Source organism: Oxyura jamaicensis, chromosome 1 (assembly GCF_011077185.1).
Source record: "Oxyura jamaicensis isolate SHBP4307 breed ruddy duck chromosome 1, BPBGC_Ojam_1.0, whole genome shotgun sequence".
NCBI classification, from domain to species: Eukaryota; Metazoa; Chordata; class Aves; order Anseriformes; family Anatidae; genus Oxyura; species Oxyura jamaicensis.
The window spans coordinates 1721212-1742243 of record NC_048893.1 but is presented as its reverse complement, the minus strand read 5'-3'; the positions used below and the strand labels follow the sequence as shown (position 1 = coordinate 1742243).

The 21032-nt window shown below is 44.8% G+C and overlaps 1 protein-coding gene across 2 annotated transcripts in view; it reads left to right on the top strand.

The window, feature by feature from the left end:
- EXOC4 (exocyst complex component 4) overlaps positions 1-21032 on the top strand; it is a 379564-nt gene that overhangs the window by 162936 nt on the left and 195596 nt on the right. For both annotated transcript variants that reach the window (XM_035319681.1, XM_035319676.1), the window contains exon 10: positions 17603-17699. In XM_035319681.1, the coding sequence (XP_035175572.1) occupies positions 17603-17699 (97 nt within the window). The remainder of the gene's footprint in view (positions 1-17602; positions 17700-21032) is intronic.

The window sequence follows — 21032 nt, the reverse complement described above, 5'->3', positions numbered from 1 at the left end:
TTGATTACAGAATGACTTTGAGCTGCCAAAGTGATGCTGCTCGGGGAAAAAAAGGTGAATGCAACCCAGGCAGGGTATTTCCAGCAGAGATTGGAAAGTATTCATGTCGCTGTACGCGTCTTTGATTGGATGGCATCTGAAATACTGGGTGCAGTTTCTGGTCATCCGTGGTGGGGGAAAAAATCAAGTAGTCTGAAAGGTGATACAGTTGTTTACAGAGGCATCGGGCTTCTAAAGCTATTTCCTTTAAATAAAATAAAAATAGTTGCCACAGATAAGAGAGAAGAAGCCAAAAATATACCTGGAAATTGGAAGCAAGTTCCTAGCACGTAGAGAAGTGAGCTCTGAACAGTGAAGGCAAGAGACTTCGGGTGTTTGAGCTCGTGATAGTTACGAAGGGGGAGATGTGGGAGCTTGTACTCGGAGGAGCTGAAGGGTGAGCTTAATGACCCTGCAAATCCTCTCCAGTTTTTTGCCCTTGTTTGACGCGCTTCAGGTTTTTAAATCAGCTTGTATTTAAATGGGGGACTTTGAAAGCAAGTACAGGGAAGGCTTGCCAGTGTTCTGTTGTTGGGGATAGCTGCAAATGAAAGAAATGTTCCATTTATTGTAGAAAGCAGCTGCTGCTGTTGCCTCTCATAGAAACCATATCGGTTTTGTTGTTACTTGAGGTCTGAGAAATGATGAAATCTTTAATAACTCTGTGCTTGCCTGTGTTCTCCTGGGCTTGTGGCAACTATCAGGTGTTAGAGATACTGTTGAAATTAGCTTGGAAACAGAAGATGTATCGTACTAAAAAAAAAAAAAAAAACCACCACTGCTAATAAAAATCCTCCAAATCCACCAAGGTCAGGAGAGGGAGATGACTTTGGAGTAGTTGTAATTACGACGCCTGTAACTCAGAAAGTTCTGTCTGCAGTCAGTAGCTCCAGTTAGTCTGGAAGGGGGGGAAAAAAGGGCAAAAAGAACCGGGATTACATAAATAATGAAAGAGCTAAAAATGCCTTGGTTTTGTAATGTAGATGAAGGCAAGGTGTCATGACAGGAACACATTTACATATTAGAATTATTTAATTATCGTATCTTGTCCTCTAAAGCAGCAAAATGATCATGAATATTCATGCCTTCAATTAAAATATTAATGACAGACTGATAGTTGGGGTTTTAGGTCTCCAAACACCCATAAACAGTTTTATTTAAATGCAGGAAAGAGTGGAGGGAGAGTGGAGGTTGAAAAGGAATTGCCTTTTTGTTTTCAGGCCGTGGAGAGTCGAGAGTTCTCCTTGAAGGCAGAAGATGTCGTTTGCTCCACATTTGCTCCGTGCCAGCTCCTTAAAGGCATCCTTTTGGGTACCTCTGCCATGCCCACGCATGTGGCTGGAGACGTTTGCATCCCATGGCCTTGCCGAGCACTTGAGGAGGTTGATTTGCCCTTAAATGCAAGCCTGAAACCTCTGATGCACAGGTTGGCACGGAGCTTTGTTTGCATTTTCCACCTGTAGGTGCATGTTACTGCATCTGCCCGTGGTACCTGTGCAACACAGCTTTTTCGTAGAGCTCTTGGGGCTGGAGTTAGATGATCTTTAAGGTCTGTTCCAGTCCGAGCCATCCTATGACGATCTGCAGTGTCTTCAGTTGTACTTGTTTCGCTTCTCAGGTGTCATTACAATGAGCGTGCGTTGGTGGTGTCAAATTAAGCTATGCATTCCTGCTGGATTTAAGGAAGCTGAGGGTTAAAGGTGAGGTCTAAAGAAGAGTGAAAGTCATCAAGCACTGAAACATCGTGAATCATTGCCCCAAAATCACTCTTCTCGCCCTTACAACAGGTTGTGCTAACGGAGAGGAATTCCACAAGGATGTAACCAGACAGATCCAACTTTTACTATTATTTATCAGCCAGGAGGAGAGCGCGTGTTTCATTTATACGAGCACAAGTGCTCAAACTGTTCAGGATAAACAATTAACTGCACGGGTGCAAGCCTTTCGGCCGCTCCTTTGCGTGGAGCTAAGCGTGCTGTAGAAATAACCGACAGCGTGCTCGTGTGTGGTGAAGTGTGAGGCTGAGGACGTGGTTCAGGTAAAAAGAGACCTCGGGAGGGTTGGTGGGGAGGCCGGAGGGCTCTGAAGTTTCAGTTTTGGAGTTATCATGCAGGCTCGTGATGGCCGTATTGTCTTAAAGGAATTTGGGATAGCGAAGATGGGGCATAGCATGGGACGTGTGTGCTTTTTAGGGGGGTTGAATAAGCTGTTGATCAGCATCTCCCCACCCGGCGTTGAATCTTGCATCTTGTTGCCTCTGTCGCAGAAGCCCAGACACTCTGTGGACCGACTGTCTAAGATTAGCGTGTAATCAGTCACCTCTTCCCGCTGGCACACAGGGGAGCTAATTCTTAACCTGCTCGACCTAGATGTTTATTTACTTATTTTTACTTGCTGTGGTTGATGCTTTCATTTGCAAAGCTTCACCCTTCATTCTTTATTGCCTTGCGCCTGTTACGAATATACGTACAATTGGGAAAGCTACTGAAAGAAAAATAGCTTCTGTGTTTGAATGTGACAGTCTGCTAGCGCTGCCGAGCAGAAAGGAAGCAAGCAAGATCCCGAGGCTAACGCACGAGCTCCGTTTCTTCACTTGGGTGTGGAAGAGGGACAGCGGACTCCAAAAGCTTTATGGTCACTGGTTTGTATGGACCCGATTTACGTACAAGGTAAAGACTTCGGTCTCAAAAGGAGTCTTGATACCTGAAGATTTGGGGCCAGAGAGCCCGTGGTGTGCGTCTCCTTTGTTTCACCCGTTCGGTGCGTGCTGGGGGGAGCCCAGGGCCTTCTGCGTGAAGGTTCACAGAATGGCTGAGGTCAGAAGGAACCTCTGAAGGTCGTCTTAGCCCATCCTGTCCCTGCCGAGCAGGAAAGGTTGCCCTCGTGCTGCCCCTTGGCAGCATGGCAGCAGCAGCAACCACAAGTGGCTGGCTGCTTTGCTTCACAGCCACACTGAAGGCATGGGACGGTGCCTGGGATGGAGGTGATTGCCGCCGGTGTCCGGAGTGAAGAGTTTCATGGGGTGGGAAGCAACCTTTCTGCACCTGTAAATCAGTGAACATTTCTCCCAGGAGTCCACAAAAGTATTTAAAAATAAATAAATTGTAAAAAGCTGGCAGAAGTGTGAGCTGCCACGGCCAAGAAGACGATGAACACCGTCTGAAATGATTGCGCGGCGAAGGCTTTCAGAGGGTTCAAGAGCAATAGGAGAGCCTTTGGGTTTGCGAAGCAAACTGTTGGGGAGCTTTTGAAGAACGTTTTGCAAGACTGAGGAAAGATGTCGGGAGAGCATTGAGATATGGGGAACTGTCTCCATATAGAGATACGGAGGCATTTTGCCGTTCCTGGTGGCGAAATTCAGAAGAACCACGTGCTTGTAAAGAGTTAAATGCACTTCCTGACAGCGAGGGCATGAGTGCTGCCTAGCCATTCTTGCATTTGTTTTGAACTTTAAAAAAACAACAGGCTGATTAGCTGGAGCAGCTTTCCCCTGGGGGAAGACTATAGAGTGTAATTTCATTACAAAATACAGTGCTTGGAGATGAACTGGAGCTGGATCCCCACCCCCCCCCCCCCCCCGGAGGGATTTGACATTTCTATTTCTTGACATTTCTCTCATTGTTAGGCTAGCTGCTTTGTGCTGCGTTTTTTTTTTTTCCTCCCCTGGCGAAACCGTAGCTGTCTCCTTGAAGCCTGGAGCATCTTTTCTTGTAGGTGAAGCTGGTAATGGTTTGAATTAGCTCAACAAGCAGATGGTTGGAAAAGGAGGCTACGCTACGGAGTGTAAACGCGTAGCACTGGGACAGGCATTGCCAAAAAAAAAAAAAGAAGCATTAAGCAGTAGTCCCTTGAACAGGGGTACATTTAAAACTGGCATTAGGAAAGGATGTTACATGGTAAAAAGGGATGTCAAAATAGCAACGGGTTACTCAGAGGCCTGGCTTAAGGTGTGCTACACATGTCAAAAGTAGCAGCCGCGGCGGTTTTGTTCTGGAGCCTGTTACTTTAGGAATAACGGGTGTTTGCATGATGCTTTTGTGACTTCAGCCACTTTCCTCCACTGATCTCTTCTGCAGTCTTTGAGCGGTAGCATAGCAGGCCAGCTCGTCTAATGCACTGGAAGTCTGTCATTTATTTGCAGGGGAGCAGCGCAGGTATTTTTCCACCTCCATCCGTGACGATCCCGTGGCAGGCACGTCACGTTGCCTTCTGGTGATGGGCTCTGGGCTTCTGGCAGAGTTCATGGCATCGCAGCTACTCACAGATCGCTGCCAGCCCAGCGATGCTGCCTGGGGTGTAAACCTCTACAACCCAAGTCCCTGCTGTAATCCCAGCTCTCCTGGCAAAGCCAGAGTTTTAACTGGGTATTGCACGGCTTGCTCAGAGAGTGGAGCTTTGCTGTAATGGCATAAAGCTGGTTTACGTTAGTTTTTGGGGGGGATACTTGGGTAATTTGGGGGTAATTTGGGTAATTGTTGGTAGCCTCAGCAGCAGAGGTCGTCATCTGAGCCTGGGTGGTTGCCAGCCTTAGTTTGATTCCTCCTGATATTTCCTATACTCAAGTCAGGCTGACTTCATTCAGTACGTTCAGGACAACTGATTTTTTTATTATTATTTTTTATTTTTTTTGGTGAATATTGGGGGAAAATCTTCACTCCAGCAGCTGGCTGGCAGTGAGGAGCACATGGTCATCTTCCCTGCCTAAACCCTTGGATTTTCTCTGCTCTGAAAAACTCCTGAAAAACTCAGCCAAACATCAGCCATACCAAAAAAAAAAATCTCAGGATTGAAAGGACCTTTTCTCGAGGCCCTACAACATGGTGCCTTGCTGTAGGCATACGGTACAGCTCTTAAAATTCTGGGGGAGGTGGGAAACATCTTTAGATCTGCCGCTGCTCCTGTGTTGTGGGCCCCTTTGTATTACCGAGCGTCTCTCCGGATAACTCAGCTCTCTTCCTCTGCTCCGGTTTGGCTGCTTTCCTCGGTTGTAAGTCGCCCTTGTAGGGGGAAAAATAGGGGGGAAAGTGCTGTCTGAGCTCTCCCTCCATCAAATAAGGATTCTTCTGCTTCTGATTTTTCTTGATGAGCTGTAGCTTTCAAAGTAAGTTTGGTGGGTGTTTGAAGCTGAAAGGTTAGGACCACAGCAGAGGGGGACCTCTGAACTCGGTACTCCTTTCCTCCTTTCAGATGCAGAATGGCTTACATCTATTTTTAAAGATGATGGATTGCCAGACTGCAGTTCCACCTGGTACACCACGGCTTGGAAATAGTGTTGTCCGGGCTTACAGCTGTGAGAAGCAGCTTCTGTGCTCAGGGAATGCATTCCGTGGGATGGGATTCACTGTGGTTTGTGCCTATTCCTTTGCCTTCTTTTACAGCGTATGCTTGATGCCAAGTTGGCTTCTGCTTTTGCAGTGTGAATGTTTGACCCGATCTGAGGACACCGGCGTTCTTGCACAGGCTGCTGAGCAGCCATCGGGCTTCATTCAGTCATAGAATCATAAAATCATAGAATATTCCGAGTTGGAAGGGACCCGTAAGGATCATCAAGTCCAACTCCTGGCACCGCACAGGTCTACCCAAAAGTTTAGACCAAGTGACTTAGTGCACAGTCCAAACGTTTCTTAAATTCAGACAGGCTTGGTGCAGTGACTGCTTCACTGGGGAGCCTGTTCCAGTGCGCAACCACCCTCTCAGTGAAAAATCTCCTCCTAATATCTAGTCTGAACTTCCCCTGCCTCAGCTTCACCCCGTTCCCGTGGGTCCTATCACTGGTGTTTATGGAGAAAAGGTCACCCGCCTCTCCACTCCCCCTCGCGAGGAAGTTGTAGATTGCGGTGAGGTCCCCCCTCAGCCTCCTCTTCTCCAGGCTGAACAGGCCCAGTGACCTCAGCCGCTCCTCATTAAGTCTTCCCCTCCAGGCCCTTCACCATCTTCGTCGCCCTCCTCTGGACACTCTCCAACAGTTTCATGTCCTTTTTGTCCTGTGGTGCCCAGAACTGCACACAGTACTCGAGGTGAGGCCGCACCAGCGCAGAGTAGAGCGGGACAATCACCTCCCTTGCCCTACTAGCGATGCCGTGCTTGATGCACCCCAGGACACGGTTGGCCTTCCTGGCTGCCAGGGCACACTGCTGGCTCATCTTCAACTTGCTGTCAACCACAACCCCCAGATCCCTCTCTGCGGCGCTGCCCTCCAGCGTCTCGTCGCCCAGTCCTTGGCAGGGTCCGGATCATGTCAGCGATCAATACAGGCAGGGGTGTTAGTGTGTCCTATTGCTAATCAGACCTTTCAGAGGGCTCTGCCCACCTGCAGACAGTACAGAAGAAATCTCCTCTTCCCTTTTTGTCCACCACTGCTTGGTCCATAGACACAATTTCTAGCTGCTCTGTACGAGTGTGAGCGCTTCTGCTTCTCGTGGCTGAACAAAGAGCACGTGTTTGTATCACTTGTGAAACTATAACACAAAGTATTCCAAATTACAGGTAAGACTCTACTGAGCTAGTGACTTTCTGCTGATAGAGCCTCCCAAAGCAGCAGGTTTGGTGGTTTTCTGTTTGTTTGTGTGTTGTTTTTTTTTTTCTGATGAAGTTGAAACATTCAGATCTTTGCTTCTTTACCCTGTGACTGTTGAGTGCTTTTAAATGCATTGTAAAATTAAAGAGCACGGCTACTGCTTGGATTGTTTTTTAGACGTGTCTTTTGTGTTTTTCTCATTCTTGCCGCCTGCACAACAGTAGCAACAAATAAAGAATAATTTGGAGAACTCTCAAGAGATTTCTGCAACGCAGGACAAACAGGAGTCCTCTGGTCAACGCTTAGCAGAACTGTTAAGTGCCATGGCTGTGGAAACACATAGAAACATGCCTGGAAAGGTCTGGTCATTCCTCTTCCTAGAGTTTGTTATATTAGATACAGCACGATTCTGACACGCTGACTCCTATGAAATGGTTTTTTATTAAAGTCGCCAGGTTATTCTTGTGCTAGCAATTGCTTTGATTAAGCACTGCGTTAGGGTCATATCCTAGAATAACAGCGTTTCGAAATCCCTGGCCGCATTTGAAAGAATTGTGATTAAAGTTCTGGCTGTTTTCCTGCTCTTGCTAATGTCTGCCGAGGGTTGAGTTACCTCCTTTTTATTGGCGCTCGAGTTCAGTTACGGCCCCGTGCGGTTTCGTGCCAATATCGGTGACGGTCTCCAGGGGGAAGCGGTTTTGCATTAAAATGCAAGAAGTAAAAAAGCTGTAGCAAAATTAACGCCGGGGTCTGGAATTTCCAGCGCAACTTAATAGCCGCAGCCTTGGTTTGTTTTTCCAAAGTCTAATTCATCTTTGATTGAATTTCAGGCCAAACAAAGCGGGGAGGATAAGGAGGTGGGGAAACCCATCTAAAAGAGATTATGGAGGAACAGGTTGAAAAATGCTGCCTGACGGGTCGTACTCTGAGCAATCGGATCACTTCTGCGGGAGCTGGGAGTTGCTTTGTGCATTTCGTGCGCTGGCATGGACGAGGCGCCGCGGTCCCCTTGGGGAAAACCCGCGTTATTAGTGGGGATCCCTCTGCATATTGCTGGGAAATGAATTAATTCACACCAGCGTACACACAGACGAGGACTAAAGGCGTTCTTTTGTTGTTACGAGTTTATAGCAGCATTGCAGTGTTGAATAACCAAGTAGGATCTATTTTGCCTTGTCTCCGCATGCCAGCTTTGTAACATTTTCAAGACTTGTCAAAAGATTGGCAGATTCGTCTTCATTAGAACTGGTGCATTCATTAATATGTAGAAAACGAGTCTATGATGGCTTTCTTGGATAGCACGGCAGTTGCTGTAGTCCTTGCTGCGTGCAGTTGCTGAGTCCTCAGTTTCCTTGTTGTGTCCTGGTGTTAAAAAAAATTAAACAGGAGTCTCTGTAGATGTGCACTTGTGTGTCTGTAACTCTAGAAGACCATCCAACGCTTTACGTTATTTCATTATTTCTCGTAACGGGCCCGTGAGAGCTGGGTAGCAAATCTCAGGAGTGGGTGGCTTGAGGCACAGCATTGTCCAACGTTGTCCCATGAGCCTACAGCCTCGCCAAATACCTCTGTTATAACTCCCAGTTCTGTTCTTAAAGGTGGCTGTGAGCTTTTAGGTATTAAAAGAAAAAAAAGGGGGGGGGGGGGGGGGGTTGAAAGGTGGGAGGTTTCAGAGTTTGAACATTTTATAGGAATATAAAACCGTAAATGACTGGATGTCAAGTCATACCTTTGTCTTATTTCACTTGCTCTCTCTGTTTGCTCCCCTTTTTTTTTTCTTCTGACATTAAAACTGAAAGAAAACATGTCATGAATATAAAAAATTCAGATAGCAGGCATTTACCACTACAGGAGATAAGATAAAGAAAGAAAGCTCGGAGAAGAAAACAGTTGAAGAGCGAGCGCAGGGTGTAAGTAATCACAGTTCATTAGCTCTAGCATGTTTCCTGGCTCTGGATAAGGATTTACGCAGCAGCCGTGCTTTGGAAGAGCTTACATCTGTACGCGGTAGTTTTAGGGAAACCGACAAAATAGTAAATACGCAAGCTGACAAATACATTAATCAAAGTGCCTGCTGCTGAGTTGCGTGGCCTAGGAAGAAAAAAAAAAAAAAAAGAAGAGAAAGAAAAACAACGAGGGGGGGAGAAAAGTACGCATTTAAAACAAATTCTGTAGCTGAAAGGAGACTTTACATATGTGGCTGACATGCTGATCAAATGATAAAGTAGAGTCAAATTGAACCTCAACCTTTTGTACAGGCTGTGAGAGTGAAGGCACGGTGCAGTTTTTCAAGGCAGATGGAGTGTGAGCAACTAATAAATCAGGTTTTGAAACATTAAAGAGCAACTTATTTAAATGCATATGGTGTTGGATCTCAGACAAGACAGTATAGGAGAGAGTAAAAGGATTGGCCATGGGAACATCAGCAGAACAATATGTCTGTGCAGCAGCTCTGTGCCTGCATCCAAATCAGCTTCTCGTGCCGGAGCCCAGTACGCAGCAAACGAAGGGTGGTGGCAGCTGGTCAGGGGCGAGCAAAAAAGCTGATAAGGGAGAAATTTCAGGCGATGAGTGGGTGGCGTGCTCCCAAACTACCAGCAGCGGTTTGGTGAGTTGGAGACACGTCCTCCGCTCAATGGAGAGCAAGGGGTTAGAAACAGGGAATAAAAGCTTTGCTCTAAAAGATGTTGTATGAAATTTGGGTAGCACAACCTCCATCAGCTTTCCAGAAATTAGTTTCTGGATTGATATTTAAGGTGTCGATAGCAATGCGTGTTCTCACGGGTGGGAACTTCGCACCAGGACCAAAGGAAATGCTGTGGTCGTGGCGTTAAGACTTGTGCTTGTGCTCCCTTTTGTCGGGGAGAGGCAATGTGTGCCAGCATGGCCTCTTCTGCTTTTGGAAATCACGTTTCCTTCAGCATGGCTTGGAGCAGCACGTGCTGTGCAAACCTGACCACAAGCTATGGCTCTCCTCCCTTCTTCCCCGGTTTTGTAACGGAGAGGAATTGGTGATATTCCAGCCGTCAGGCTTGACTTGACTTCAGCTGGCATTTAAAGGTCTTTGGGTTTGTGGGATTGTTGTTCTGTCATGTTCCTAACCCCAAAGCAAGCAATGCTTCTTTAATGATTCTAGCAGGGTCCACGTATGGTTTGGAAGCCCTGGCCTCCCCTGTCTGTCCAGGACCCCTGGCACAACAGCCCCATTGCTCTGTGGGGCAAACCAAGAACCAACCAGGAGCCCTGCCCAGATTTCTGCATATCTGTCCTTCTCCTGCAAGAGCTTCTGAGGCTGGAAAGCTGCTCCACAGCCTGTGTTAGGGAGCATCACCCCAAACTCTGTTGCTGGGAGAATTGCTGAGATGTTTTACGGCGAAGGAAATAGCACAGAAATGAAATGCGATGTACTTCATAACCTTAAAGGTCAGTTTTCTTGTTGCTTTCTTTTTTTTTCCCTCTCACCTCACATCTCTCTTAATTCCCACCCACCTCTCTGTCAAAGAAGAAAAAAATCTGAAGCCAACTGGGCAGACCTAGGCACACAGCACCTGTGGGGCAGGATCTGTGCCTGGCTGCAGCAGCGCCGGTATCTCCTGTGCAGGTTTTAGTGCCAGCGACAGGCGATGGACAGACGGGAAGCTGGGAGCAGTCATGGCTTTTGAGGCAGTTAATCATCAGAGATTGCCTTCCTACCGCTGCAGAGCCCTCGCCCCAAGGACTGACAGCCAGTATTTTGCAAGTAGTTAGCCACCTAATTCCCATTGATTTTGGATCTCTCCTAGTGCCAGCGTCGTCATCTCTCCGATCTGTGTTGATTTTGGTAGAAGGTAGGGTGCCTACGTGTTTATAAACCCCAGTCCCTTGCTCCTGATGGTCCGGTCTATAAATTCACAGCTGCCATGATTAGGAAGGAGTGTGTAATTAAGAGAGGCAAACACGAAACACAGTCTTCCCTTTGTCAGAAACCTTTCTTAAATTGCTTCTCCCCTCAAGCAAGGAAGTAATCAAGTATTGGCCAGAGGTTCCTCTTCTGTCTTGATAAGTCAGGCTTTTTTTGTGTGTTTTTTTTTGTTTCTTTGTATGTTTTTTCATCTCCCCTCCCTCCTGTTGCAAGAGAGGTAGCAGCATCCCCACGTGCTGTGGCAGTGGACCAGTGGCTTGTGGTCAGAACTAGCAGCTGTGTAGTACTCTCCCTACTGTGGTTTGAGGCCAAGGAGGACAGAGGCAACATCCTTGATCCGTAGGAGTAGGCAGAATCGTCTGCCTGAACTAATCCACTAGATGCCACTAGAAGATGAGATCTCTCATTTGGTCCATGGAGTCCCGAGGTGGTTGGTGTTTGAAGGGCTTTCCAGGAGAACTTTGCATCGTTCGCTTATACGTAACCTTTGCTTCACCGCGTTATTTGTAGTGCTGAGTTTCAGTTCCAGATGCGTTGGCAGCCCCGTCACAGCCACCTCGCACGGTTCACAGGAGTCCGGCAAGGAGGGAAGAGACCACGGCTCAGAAACAGAAAGCATTAACTTCACGTTGACCTACGCTGGTGGGAAAGTGCCGCGTTTCAAGGCTGTCCGTCCAACGGTATTTTAAATAACAGGATAAGGCTTCGAAGATGGTGTTTGTTCAGAAGGAAGGTGCTGTGGATTTGGAAGTTTTCTGCAGAGCTGGCATTGGATCACAGGGGCTGCTCGGAGCACGGGGCTGGGCACTTCTGGGGCTTCTAGTAGATGCTTTGTTCGTTCAGTTGGATAAACCTACTGGGTTTCAGGGAAGACCTACCTAGGTTCTGCCACCCTGCTTATAGGACTGGCAGTCAAGGTGCTTGAAGCTGCTCTGATAAAGCTTATTTCAGGTGCAGGATGCCCTAAGTGCTTCCTTCCCCAGGGGGACGGTGAAGAGATGGGACTGGAGGCAGGAGGGATGGACCAGATCCTGCCCCATCGCTTCCCACCTGGTGGTGTAGGACAGTTCAGTGCCTCGTTTCTAACCCATGGGAGAGCACGTGGCAGGAGAGCTGGTGGCCGAGCCCTTCCTTCACACCTAAAGCAGGTACCTTGGAGCAGTTTGAAAAACTCAACTCGGATGACTCAAGACGTGCCAAAGAACTGCAGAGAAGATAATTGCGTCTGTTTCTTCCTAAAACCAACGTGAAGACAGTTACCAGCCCATTGAGTCACCCCTGTGAATCAGGGGAGTAAAAAGGGAACTTGACGCTCGTGTGTGGCTTTTTTCAGGAGGTGCAGTGGTGAGACAATTGAACCCTGATGCACAAAAATATGACAAAGCAGGAGGCTGTTTATGAATCCCCATTCTTATTGTTCTGTAATAGCACCGATCAATCGTTCTTTTTCTGTTGAGCTCTGTTTTATTTAGCAAAGCAGGTTATTAGAAAAATTTTATTTCCATACCTCAAAGATGATACCCAGGTAATAGCTATGCTGTCGATCTCCGGATAATCAAGAACTTTTGGGAAGGACCGTACCATCTGAACTGCTTCCTTTTCTCCTACAAAAGTTTGCTCGGATGCTCAGGATGGAGGAGGCAGCATTGATTTGCAAGCTGTGTTGATTGCTTGATTGTTGTGGCTTCAAAGCCTGTGTTTTGTGTTTTTTTTTTTTTTTTTTTTAATTCTTTTTATGGTTGCATAGATTAACGTGAAGTGGCTCGCTAGGAAAGGCGCTTTGATCACAGAGAGGGGCTGAAGAATTGTTCGCTACGTGCCTGGAACTTGTTCAGCTGAAAAGTTTGCACTTTCAGAGAAATAAATGAAGTTGTCCTGTGCCAAGACGGGGTAGGAGGGGAAGAGAGTAAATAGGGAAGATTTGCCCGGGTTAGCTAATAGTACCATTGGGTTTTGGGTGGCTGTGGTTTCCATTGAGACTTGATTAGTGTATCCTGGATGTTTCGGACCAGGATTACTTACTCACTAAGGACAGTGAAAATCTTTTTTCCTGCTAGGATTTAAAGTGTGTCGGGGCTGAGGATGAAATGCTTTAAGATAGACATGGCTCCAAAACACTTGGGTAACGTGTTATGGTGCTCTGCTGTGACGTTGCAGAACACAAAGTGTAAGAAATCTCACCCTCTTCAAGCACCCTTATTAGAGGCAGAGAGAGCTTTCCCTACCTTGTTTAAAAACAACAAAAAACAAAACCACCAACTTTCTTATTATGAGAACTGATGTTAAAAGGTGCAAGGAGCCTCTTCCCAGATGCTGAGCTACGTCCTTCAAAGAACAAAGAGCCCTTCAAAGAACAAGAGAGCACAGGGCGGGTGTGATTCGTCTTTAAACGTGCAGTTGAAGAGTAATAACTTCCATTGAATCATGGACCTTTATGGAGAAATTTGTTTCAATAAGAAGAAAATGAAAAAAAGGAAACACAAACACTATTTCTTTTTTTTGTTTCACAGAATCATTAAGGTTGGAAAAGCCCTCCAAGATCATCTGGTCCAACCATTCCCCTACCACCAATGTCACCCACTAAACCATGTCCCCAAGCACCACGTCCAACCTTTCCTTGAACACCCCCAGGGATGGTGATGAGAAATGAGGGAATTGCAGGATATCTGATCTCTTCTCTCTCTTGTTTTTTTTTCTTTTCAAGTTAGGATCAAGCCTTTTCCTTGAACATGGCAGTCCTTGGTTAGAGGAGGTAGCCAGCATTGCACTGATCACAGACTTGTGGGTCAGCATCAGGGAGTGCCAGGGAACCTCTTGCAGTGTGAGTTGTGGGCCATCTAACTTCAGATATGGCTTCTTAACTACTTCAGTGGACACAACAGGCATAAGAATACCAAAAAGTACTTTAATGCATTTACGAAGCACATTGAGACGCTTCCTGAAGAGTGCTATTAGTCCTCAGCATTGTTATCGTGGGCTTCAGTGTGTTTTCTGAAAAGAGTAAATTAGGGAAATAGAGGTAGACTTCAAATTGTGGTAGACAGCTTTGAGCTGGAGTAACTTCATGGCAGAAGAAACTCTCAAACTGGTCAATTAAAAAAACGTATGTTGATGCTGAAGTGTTTGCGTTGCCATAATGGATCAGCAAAGCGTAATGTTCCTGGGAAATTTTATAAATACGTGGATGTTCTCAAGAATTTGCAATACCTTTTGTTGTCTTCATTTAATAAAAATGTCTTCTTCCTTTCACCTCTTTTGCTGGATAGAACAAAATACTCATTGTTGTCTTTCTTCTCTGGGTTGAGAAGGTTCCTTGCCTTTTTCCGGGGCAAGAAAACTTGCCATTATCATTTGGAGACCTGCCATGTCTGTAGGTAACAGGGTGTCAGCACTAAAAGTGGGAGATATCCGTGGTGAATATTTCCCCCGGAAAAATACTGGGCAGAATGGAAACTTGAAGCAGCGTTAATGTTTGTTCAGACTCGAAACGTGTGCAGAGTTTCTGGCTTTCTTGGCAATCTTCTGTTTTTTTCATAGTGAAGCATGACATTTTCGGCTCCATTTCAGAACCGTTCAGCTGCGCTCCTAATGGCCCCGTCTCCGACTCCCACTCACAGTGGCATTCAGGTGGGCATACTTCATTGCTAGCACAGCGTGAGGATGTCATTAGCTCTGTGACAAATCTCACTTCACCTCAACATTTTTCTTCCTTTTTTTTTGGTCTCATAATTTATTACCAGACAGATTAAATCAGCAAGCCGGTGCTCTTAAGAAGGAACAGCTACAACAATAGTACTTTGTGACAGCTGTGAAACATTTAGTGTTTTTTTTCTAGTGCCTATGAAATGTGGCTGTTATAATTTCTTCTCTTAAACTAAAAAAAAAAATCCCTTCAATCCAAATGAAAGAGTTGTGTTGCGTGGCATTGCTGAAGCAATGATGTACGCCTGGTCCAGATGGTTATTGGAGAGCTGCGTGTGTTGGGATGTCGTACATCAGCGAGCATGGATGGTTAGCCCTGTAGTCAGTGCTTACGGGGAGCCGTCATGGCAATAAAGCTGAGTACTTACATACAGCTTAAAATCTTCAGTGCTCCCTGGGAATTAGGCTGTACAGCTCCTTTTCCCTAATGAGAGGGATCGTTTTCTTGGAGTCTGCTCGTGGGGACGTGGCGTGTGTTTGGGACAACCCAGCAGTACTGTGTTTGTGTGCTTAGCTCTTCTTTGGTCCAGAGAGTAAGCAACCCATCCAGCTGATAATCATCTTGACAAGGGGAAAAATACTCCAAAAAAGAGTGTTCCCCCCCTCCTTCATTTTTTACCTGTTTCCTCTGCAGCCACCTGGTAGGAAGTCATTGGTTTCTCCGTAGGTCGGATGAATGATAATTCACCTCCCTGCAAGAGATGTTCTTGGTAGGAATCCGTAAGTATGAAGTGATATTAACAGTGTATTTTTATGGACGTGTCTGTTGGGTCTGCAGCACAGAGTCGGGTCTGGGACATCGTCCGCATGGGGGTTATCACGTTGGTCAGTCAATATTATGGTGCGTTTCAGCCCTTGGTGCCAGCAGGTACTAGAGATATCCACGTGAACATGTAGACAATGCCATCATAAGCTCTCTTTTGCTCCAGTTTAGTCTTTTTTCCAAGTGCTATCGTAACAAAATGCAGTAAATTGTGGTAAACAGCAGCACGGCACCTCCATGTGACAGCTGGGCATGACTAGGGCTGCGCTAACTTTGGGCAGCCAAGACGCAATTTGGGGTCCATAGGCGTGCGGTGGCAGCGTCGAGGGATGTAAAGGTGGGAGGTGCTGTGCAGGCTGCCGTACCTCTCCGTGGTGTTATTGGTATGTACGAGGCATCATTGGGAATAGGATTTACATCTCTGTGTGATTTTCAAGGTAAAATACTTGAATACAAACACAATCACTTTCCCTCATGGCTTACAGCTACATACAGAGCCTTCCTTATTATTAATTGAAAGCCGAGAAGATACAAAGCATATTTTTCTGTCAGGGCTGGTGTGCTGTTCTTCTCACATCTTGCATAATGTGGCCAAGCAGAAAAGACAGATGGCTTCATTCCTTGCTAAGGAGTTCGTGCCAGTCAATAATATTGATTAGCGCGGGGTGACTTGGTGTAACAAGAATAACACCCGTCCTTAATTTGAGCCCGGATTTCCTACTTCCTGCCTCAGTAGTTCATGCTTGGATGAATTCCTCAATAAGCCCGTTAAGAGACAGACCCCGCTGGAAATTGCAGGGTGTGACATTAATAGGGGAAGCGGATAACTTTCTTTTATTAGAAGTTTCGCCTCTTTTTTCCGTGGTTAAGCAGCCACATTGTGCAAGTTAACTTTTTTGGCTGCAAACTGAAATTCTTGAACTTCCTTTTCTTCCTTTTTTTTTTTTTTTTTTTTTTTTTGAAGTCTCTCTAACTGCGGTCGGTAAAGCGTTATAAACTCAGTCCTTAGCTGTTTCTTTGTGTTTCATGAAACCTTATGTTAGCGTGGCAAGTACGAAGAAGCCCCGTGTCCGAACTGCGCACCTGGGGAGCTGTCAGGTCACGGCCGTACTGTGAGCGCAGGTACACGTGGTTTGCTTTGGGAGTGCCTCTAAGCAGCCTCCATGGCCACATGCACACAGCAACCGTAGAACAGGGTTATATGATCAGGGTTACACTACTATGCACAGTATATAGGATGCTGTCTGTAGGCAAACACCCCCAGTCTAGTAGTTAGAAGCACAAGGAGCTGCTTCTCTTTGCTTTTCATTCACTTGGTGACCTCGTCGGGTTGATTTGTCCTCTGTGTTCCCTGGTTTTCTCATTGACTCCACAGGGAATTTAATCTCTTCCCTTTACCAATGCACAGAAACAACATCTTTGGCTCTGCATCAGCTTGTACAGAACGATCCTGACCTGGAGGAACTGTTTTAGGGTACGGAAGAATTGGTGTAGGTGAGCAGTCCTTGCTGTGAGGTTGCTAACAGGAGAGCCAATTAAATCAACTCGTTGAGGAGCTTTTTTTTTTTTTTTCATCCTTTTTCTTTTTCCCATGATAGATTGGTTGCAGGTAATGGCCTAAAGTGCATAAACTTTACTTTGAAAGAGATTTGGAGTCAGCCTGTGGTTGTGTTCCTCCTCCTCTCACGCTTCCAATTTGAAGATCATTCTTCTTCTCGTTTCGAGGCAGAAGGATGTCAGGGTCAAAAAAATTCAATAATCTGTTGGTGTTGTTTTGATTTCAAGTACTTTGTCATTTTCCTGCCTATAAAGCTATCATAGTAATGTGATTAGGTTCTGTATTTATTATTATTCAGTCATTAAGGAGAGCTCACATGCAAAATAAAAATGGCTTAATAACGTTTGGGATAGAGACTTTGCCCAAGTTTGTATTTCGGGTTATTTGGGGGATTTTATTCCAAAAACTTAGTTGATAGGGTTATTTGTCAAGATGATACCAACAAGAAGATTGAATTTTGTTACAAGGGAGTTTGACCAAAACACAGGGGCATTGAGTGGTGAATTGCTACTAATTTCAGAATCAGATTGTTGTTTTTTTTTTTATGCTAATGTGAGAGGCATCTGGTCTGTTCTCTTAAAAATGTGCCCTTCTGGAAGGGCATCAAGTGGTCTTTGTTGGTCTCAGGAGATGCAAGAATTCTAGGAAATCAAGATTTAGAGGGAGTATTTGTTCTCCCCCTTTCTTCTGTCTCAGTATCCTGATTTAGAGTACCTTGGTGTTAGGAGCTGCCTATGGAAGTAACTTTGCTTCCGCTGCAATGACATGAAGTTGGCTGTTTCATGCCACTTGAAACCCTGCAGTCTGGACCTGAGGTGTATAAATTACGCTCTCTGAGCTTGTTCTACTTCCCAAGAGTGTGCCAAACACAACACGTTTATTTTTCCGTAGCCGAGAGCCTGTTTGTACGCAACTTTCACTTGGGCAATGGAGTCTTCTGCTAGGAAATTACAAGACTCGCTGTAGGAAATGGACTCTTGAGAGCCCCAAATGGACTCTTGAGAGTAGTGTTAAATACAATAACATTACAGACAAGTCTAAATGTTTAATTATCACTTAGTATCTAAAAATCAAGGGATGTTCAGATTCTGATAAACAACTTGTTACGTGTTATTTTTCCAGGAGGACCGGATGATAACTTAATTGAAGGTGGAGGATCCAAGTTTGTCTGCAAACCAGGAGCCAGAAACATAACCATCATCTTTCATCCACTCCTCAGGTAAGTGAGGCTCTCTACATAGTTCTACTATTTCTACAGATGTGAATAATGAGAATAAATGGAATTAACCTACTTTATTTATGGGCACATTGTGGGTTCTGTGGTGACACCTCCCAGCAATTTGTGTATGTATTTTTGGGCTCGTAAAGCTGTCGTGCACGTGTTTAAGAAATAAACGCTAGCTGAGCTTGTCACCAGTGCTTGTTTCATCTTTTTCAAGATTAGCTAGAGCTCCAGTGGGACTGCTTGCCTGGGCGACCCCTTTCCGTTAAACGGTGTAATTTATTATTGGCCCACGCAGGGAAAAATTTAGTTGCAGCCTGTCACAAGTTGTTTATCGCTTATCCATTTGTCCATTATGCTTATTAAAAAGTCAAAAGGATACTTTATGAACTGCAAGGTAAGTTCATTCTTTGATAAACAATTATGTTCTATGGACTGCAAATTAAATGCCTGGTCTAAAGTGCTGGGCCAGTTACTGAAATCATAGAAATTCATGGCTTACCAAGGACTGCTGGAACTTTAAACAAGTCTACAACACATCTCCTCTCGCCAAGTCACTCACCTCTGGTGCTTTAATTTTGCTCTTTTTGCTTTGCAGTCTTACAGTTCATTTTCATAGTTTTTGCTGGAATTAAATAATACGACTTTTTTTGCTCAGTTAATGTCAGTCTTCCACCTCTGCTTTTTCTTTGCATGGCTTTTCTTTATCATCAGACATGTCCTTTCCTATGCAGGGCTGGCATCTTCAGAGAGCACTTCCCCTCCTTTGCGCTGTTTGTATTACTCATTATCATGAGTCAGTCAAGCAACAGGGCATTTTTTCTCCAGAACTAAAAGCAAGCAATAATAAAATAGTAATAAAGACAAGAAACTGGAATCCGGTCATGAGAGCAAGGTTATGCTGAGAGCCATCTCAACAGCTGAGAACTGGTCAGTTGTGACTTCTTGTGACTTATTCATGCACTTTCCCTCTGCATTTTTTCTGCAAATGTACATTTTTGATGTCATGACACCAGCTATTTCAATAATCTCTAGAACAGCACTGGTTGTGAAGACATTAAAATATGTGACGTACTAAAATGTGTTATGGTGTTTCAGATCTTCCCTAGGAAAAAGGGTTGTGTGCACTGTACGCTCTTCATTTGTTGATGGATGCCTATAATGATAATTTCATAAGCACATTTTATTTCAACACCCATCTCTTTTGAAATGAAAGGAAAGTGCTGAAAATTAATTTCCTAGGCCATAATGTATGTTTTTCAACTAGTTGATTGTGACAAAAGGAGGAGTGGTTAAGTTGCAATAAGCTATTCAAGATGACCACTAGGACACAGACTTTGATCCCTTCATCTTAAATGAATCTGCAGTCTTCTTTCAAGCTCATAGGGGGTGGGGAAGCTCTTATTTTTATTGATGAGTTGCTTCACATTGATTTAGAAACTGGTGAGATGCTTTTTGCTTTCTGTTTGCTTCCCTGCTTCATTTTTTTCCCTCTGTTTTTGCCATCCGAGTCAAACATGAGTGCTCTGCTTTAAATAGCACTCCTCACAAACACTTCACTTTCAATACCAGCTTGCAAGTTAGGCAGTAGAAATAATTTGCTTCATAAAAAATAATTACATCAAGATTAAGGTATCTGCGTACAATATATTTTTCTCACTAACCATCTGCAACATCTTAACTTCGTGTGCTTGAGTGGTGCATCAATAACTGTGTGGAGAAAAGGAAAATACTCCGTGACCCAGCTTACCTTTTTCTCACTGTTGAAAGGGGTGAGTTTGGCTGTAGGTGAAGAATGTAGAAACTTTGAAAATGTGATTTTTACCTGCCTTTATCATCCACAAAATATATTTTTTAATGGGAGTCCTTGCTGTATTTGTTTTAACTCATGATCCTCAGCCTTGGCGTGCATAGGACGAAAGTATTTGGGCTGGATTTCTTTGGGCAATAATTGCTTTCAGGGAATTCTGTTCCTGATGGGAGTCAATAGCAGTGACCTGTCCTACCCCGCGGACGGCCATAACCACCGACTCCTGTTAAAATTGGCTGTGTGGTGCTGGCTGTCATTCGTAAATGCTGAGTATGGGGGATTTGCTAAAATATCGATATGTGCGATAATTCCTGTCACATCATCTTATGTGTCTATTGCTTCTTGGTTAGATCTTTGTCACCCTTTTCTAGGCATTATTGTATTAAGTGTCAAGCTCTCCAGGAGGTAATTGCTGCAGAGGTGTGAAGTTTTCACTTGCTTTATTTTCCATTTGTTTTCGAGGCTGCTTATGGCCTGTCTCAATCATCTTTCATCGATGTCGCCGGTACAGGCTTAAAATGAATCTGTTTTGAATTCAAAATGATCGATATTTTCTTTAGAAGATTTTTTTTCTTATTTTTATCAAGTTCACCTAAGTGCGTTGGCAGAGAAGTTTTAACACTGTATGGACTAGCTGATTTTATTAGGATGCTGAGTGCTTCTTAAAAGTATTAAGCTAACTGAATTACTAGGAAACCAGACATTGGTGTGATGATTTAAAGCCTGAGCATCTCTTTAAGTGGTGGCTTTAAAATGTAATTCAGCACAGTAATGTGAAGTGGAGAGTTGTAACCAGAGCATTCATATTCATCAGTCTGAATTCATCTTTTTGTGCTACTGATAGAAAAGTGTCATTTTCCATCACATCAGAGAGTTGCAGAATGGCAGAGCTAAGTTTACTGGTTATAATATCCTTATTTTGGATCCTTTTTTGTTTGCAAACTGAGACTGAGCTTGGATCCAGACCCCTTTGAGGAACTCAGGAGCTGGCAGGTGTTCAGTGGGCTGCACGTCAGTGCCCGTGTCTCCGGTAACGAAAGTTCATTTAGAGGAACTCTTACCTGCAACCATGGAGAGTCAAAGGGCAAATACATCCAAGTGGTTTTCTCAGTCTGCCTTCCCTCGAATTCATTTAGAGCAAGAAGCCGGGGTTGGGAAATGAGTCGTTACGCCGTTTGGGATGTGGGCCCCTAATTTCCACTAGGACAACTGAGATTCACCAGGCCCCAGATTAATTACCAGGATTTAATGACACCACCACACACATAATGAATGAATAGCGAATGTTTGGAAGACAAGTGGGTATTCTAGTGGAGATGATTCCTGGGAATAGATTTTACTAACTACATATGAAAACTAATTGCATTTACAAATTGAAGAGGAACACACATCTGATTTTCCTTAATTACATATTGCGGGAGGTGTCGAAGTATAAAAGTTACCAAAAGAGTCCAGTTGCTTTCTTCATCCTTCACTGCTAACCAGCATCTGCCCGGATCGTTAAAGCGTTGGTGTTATTG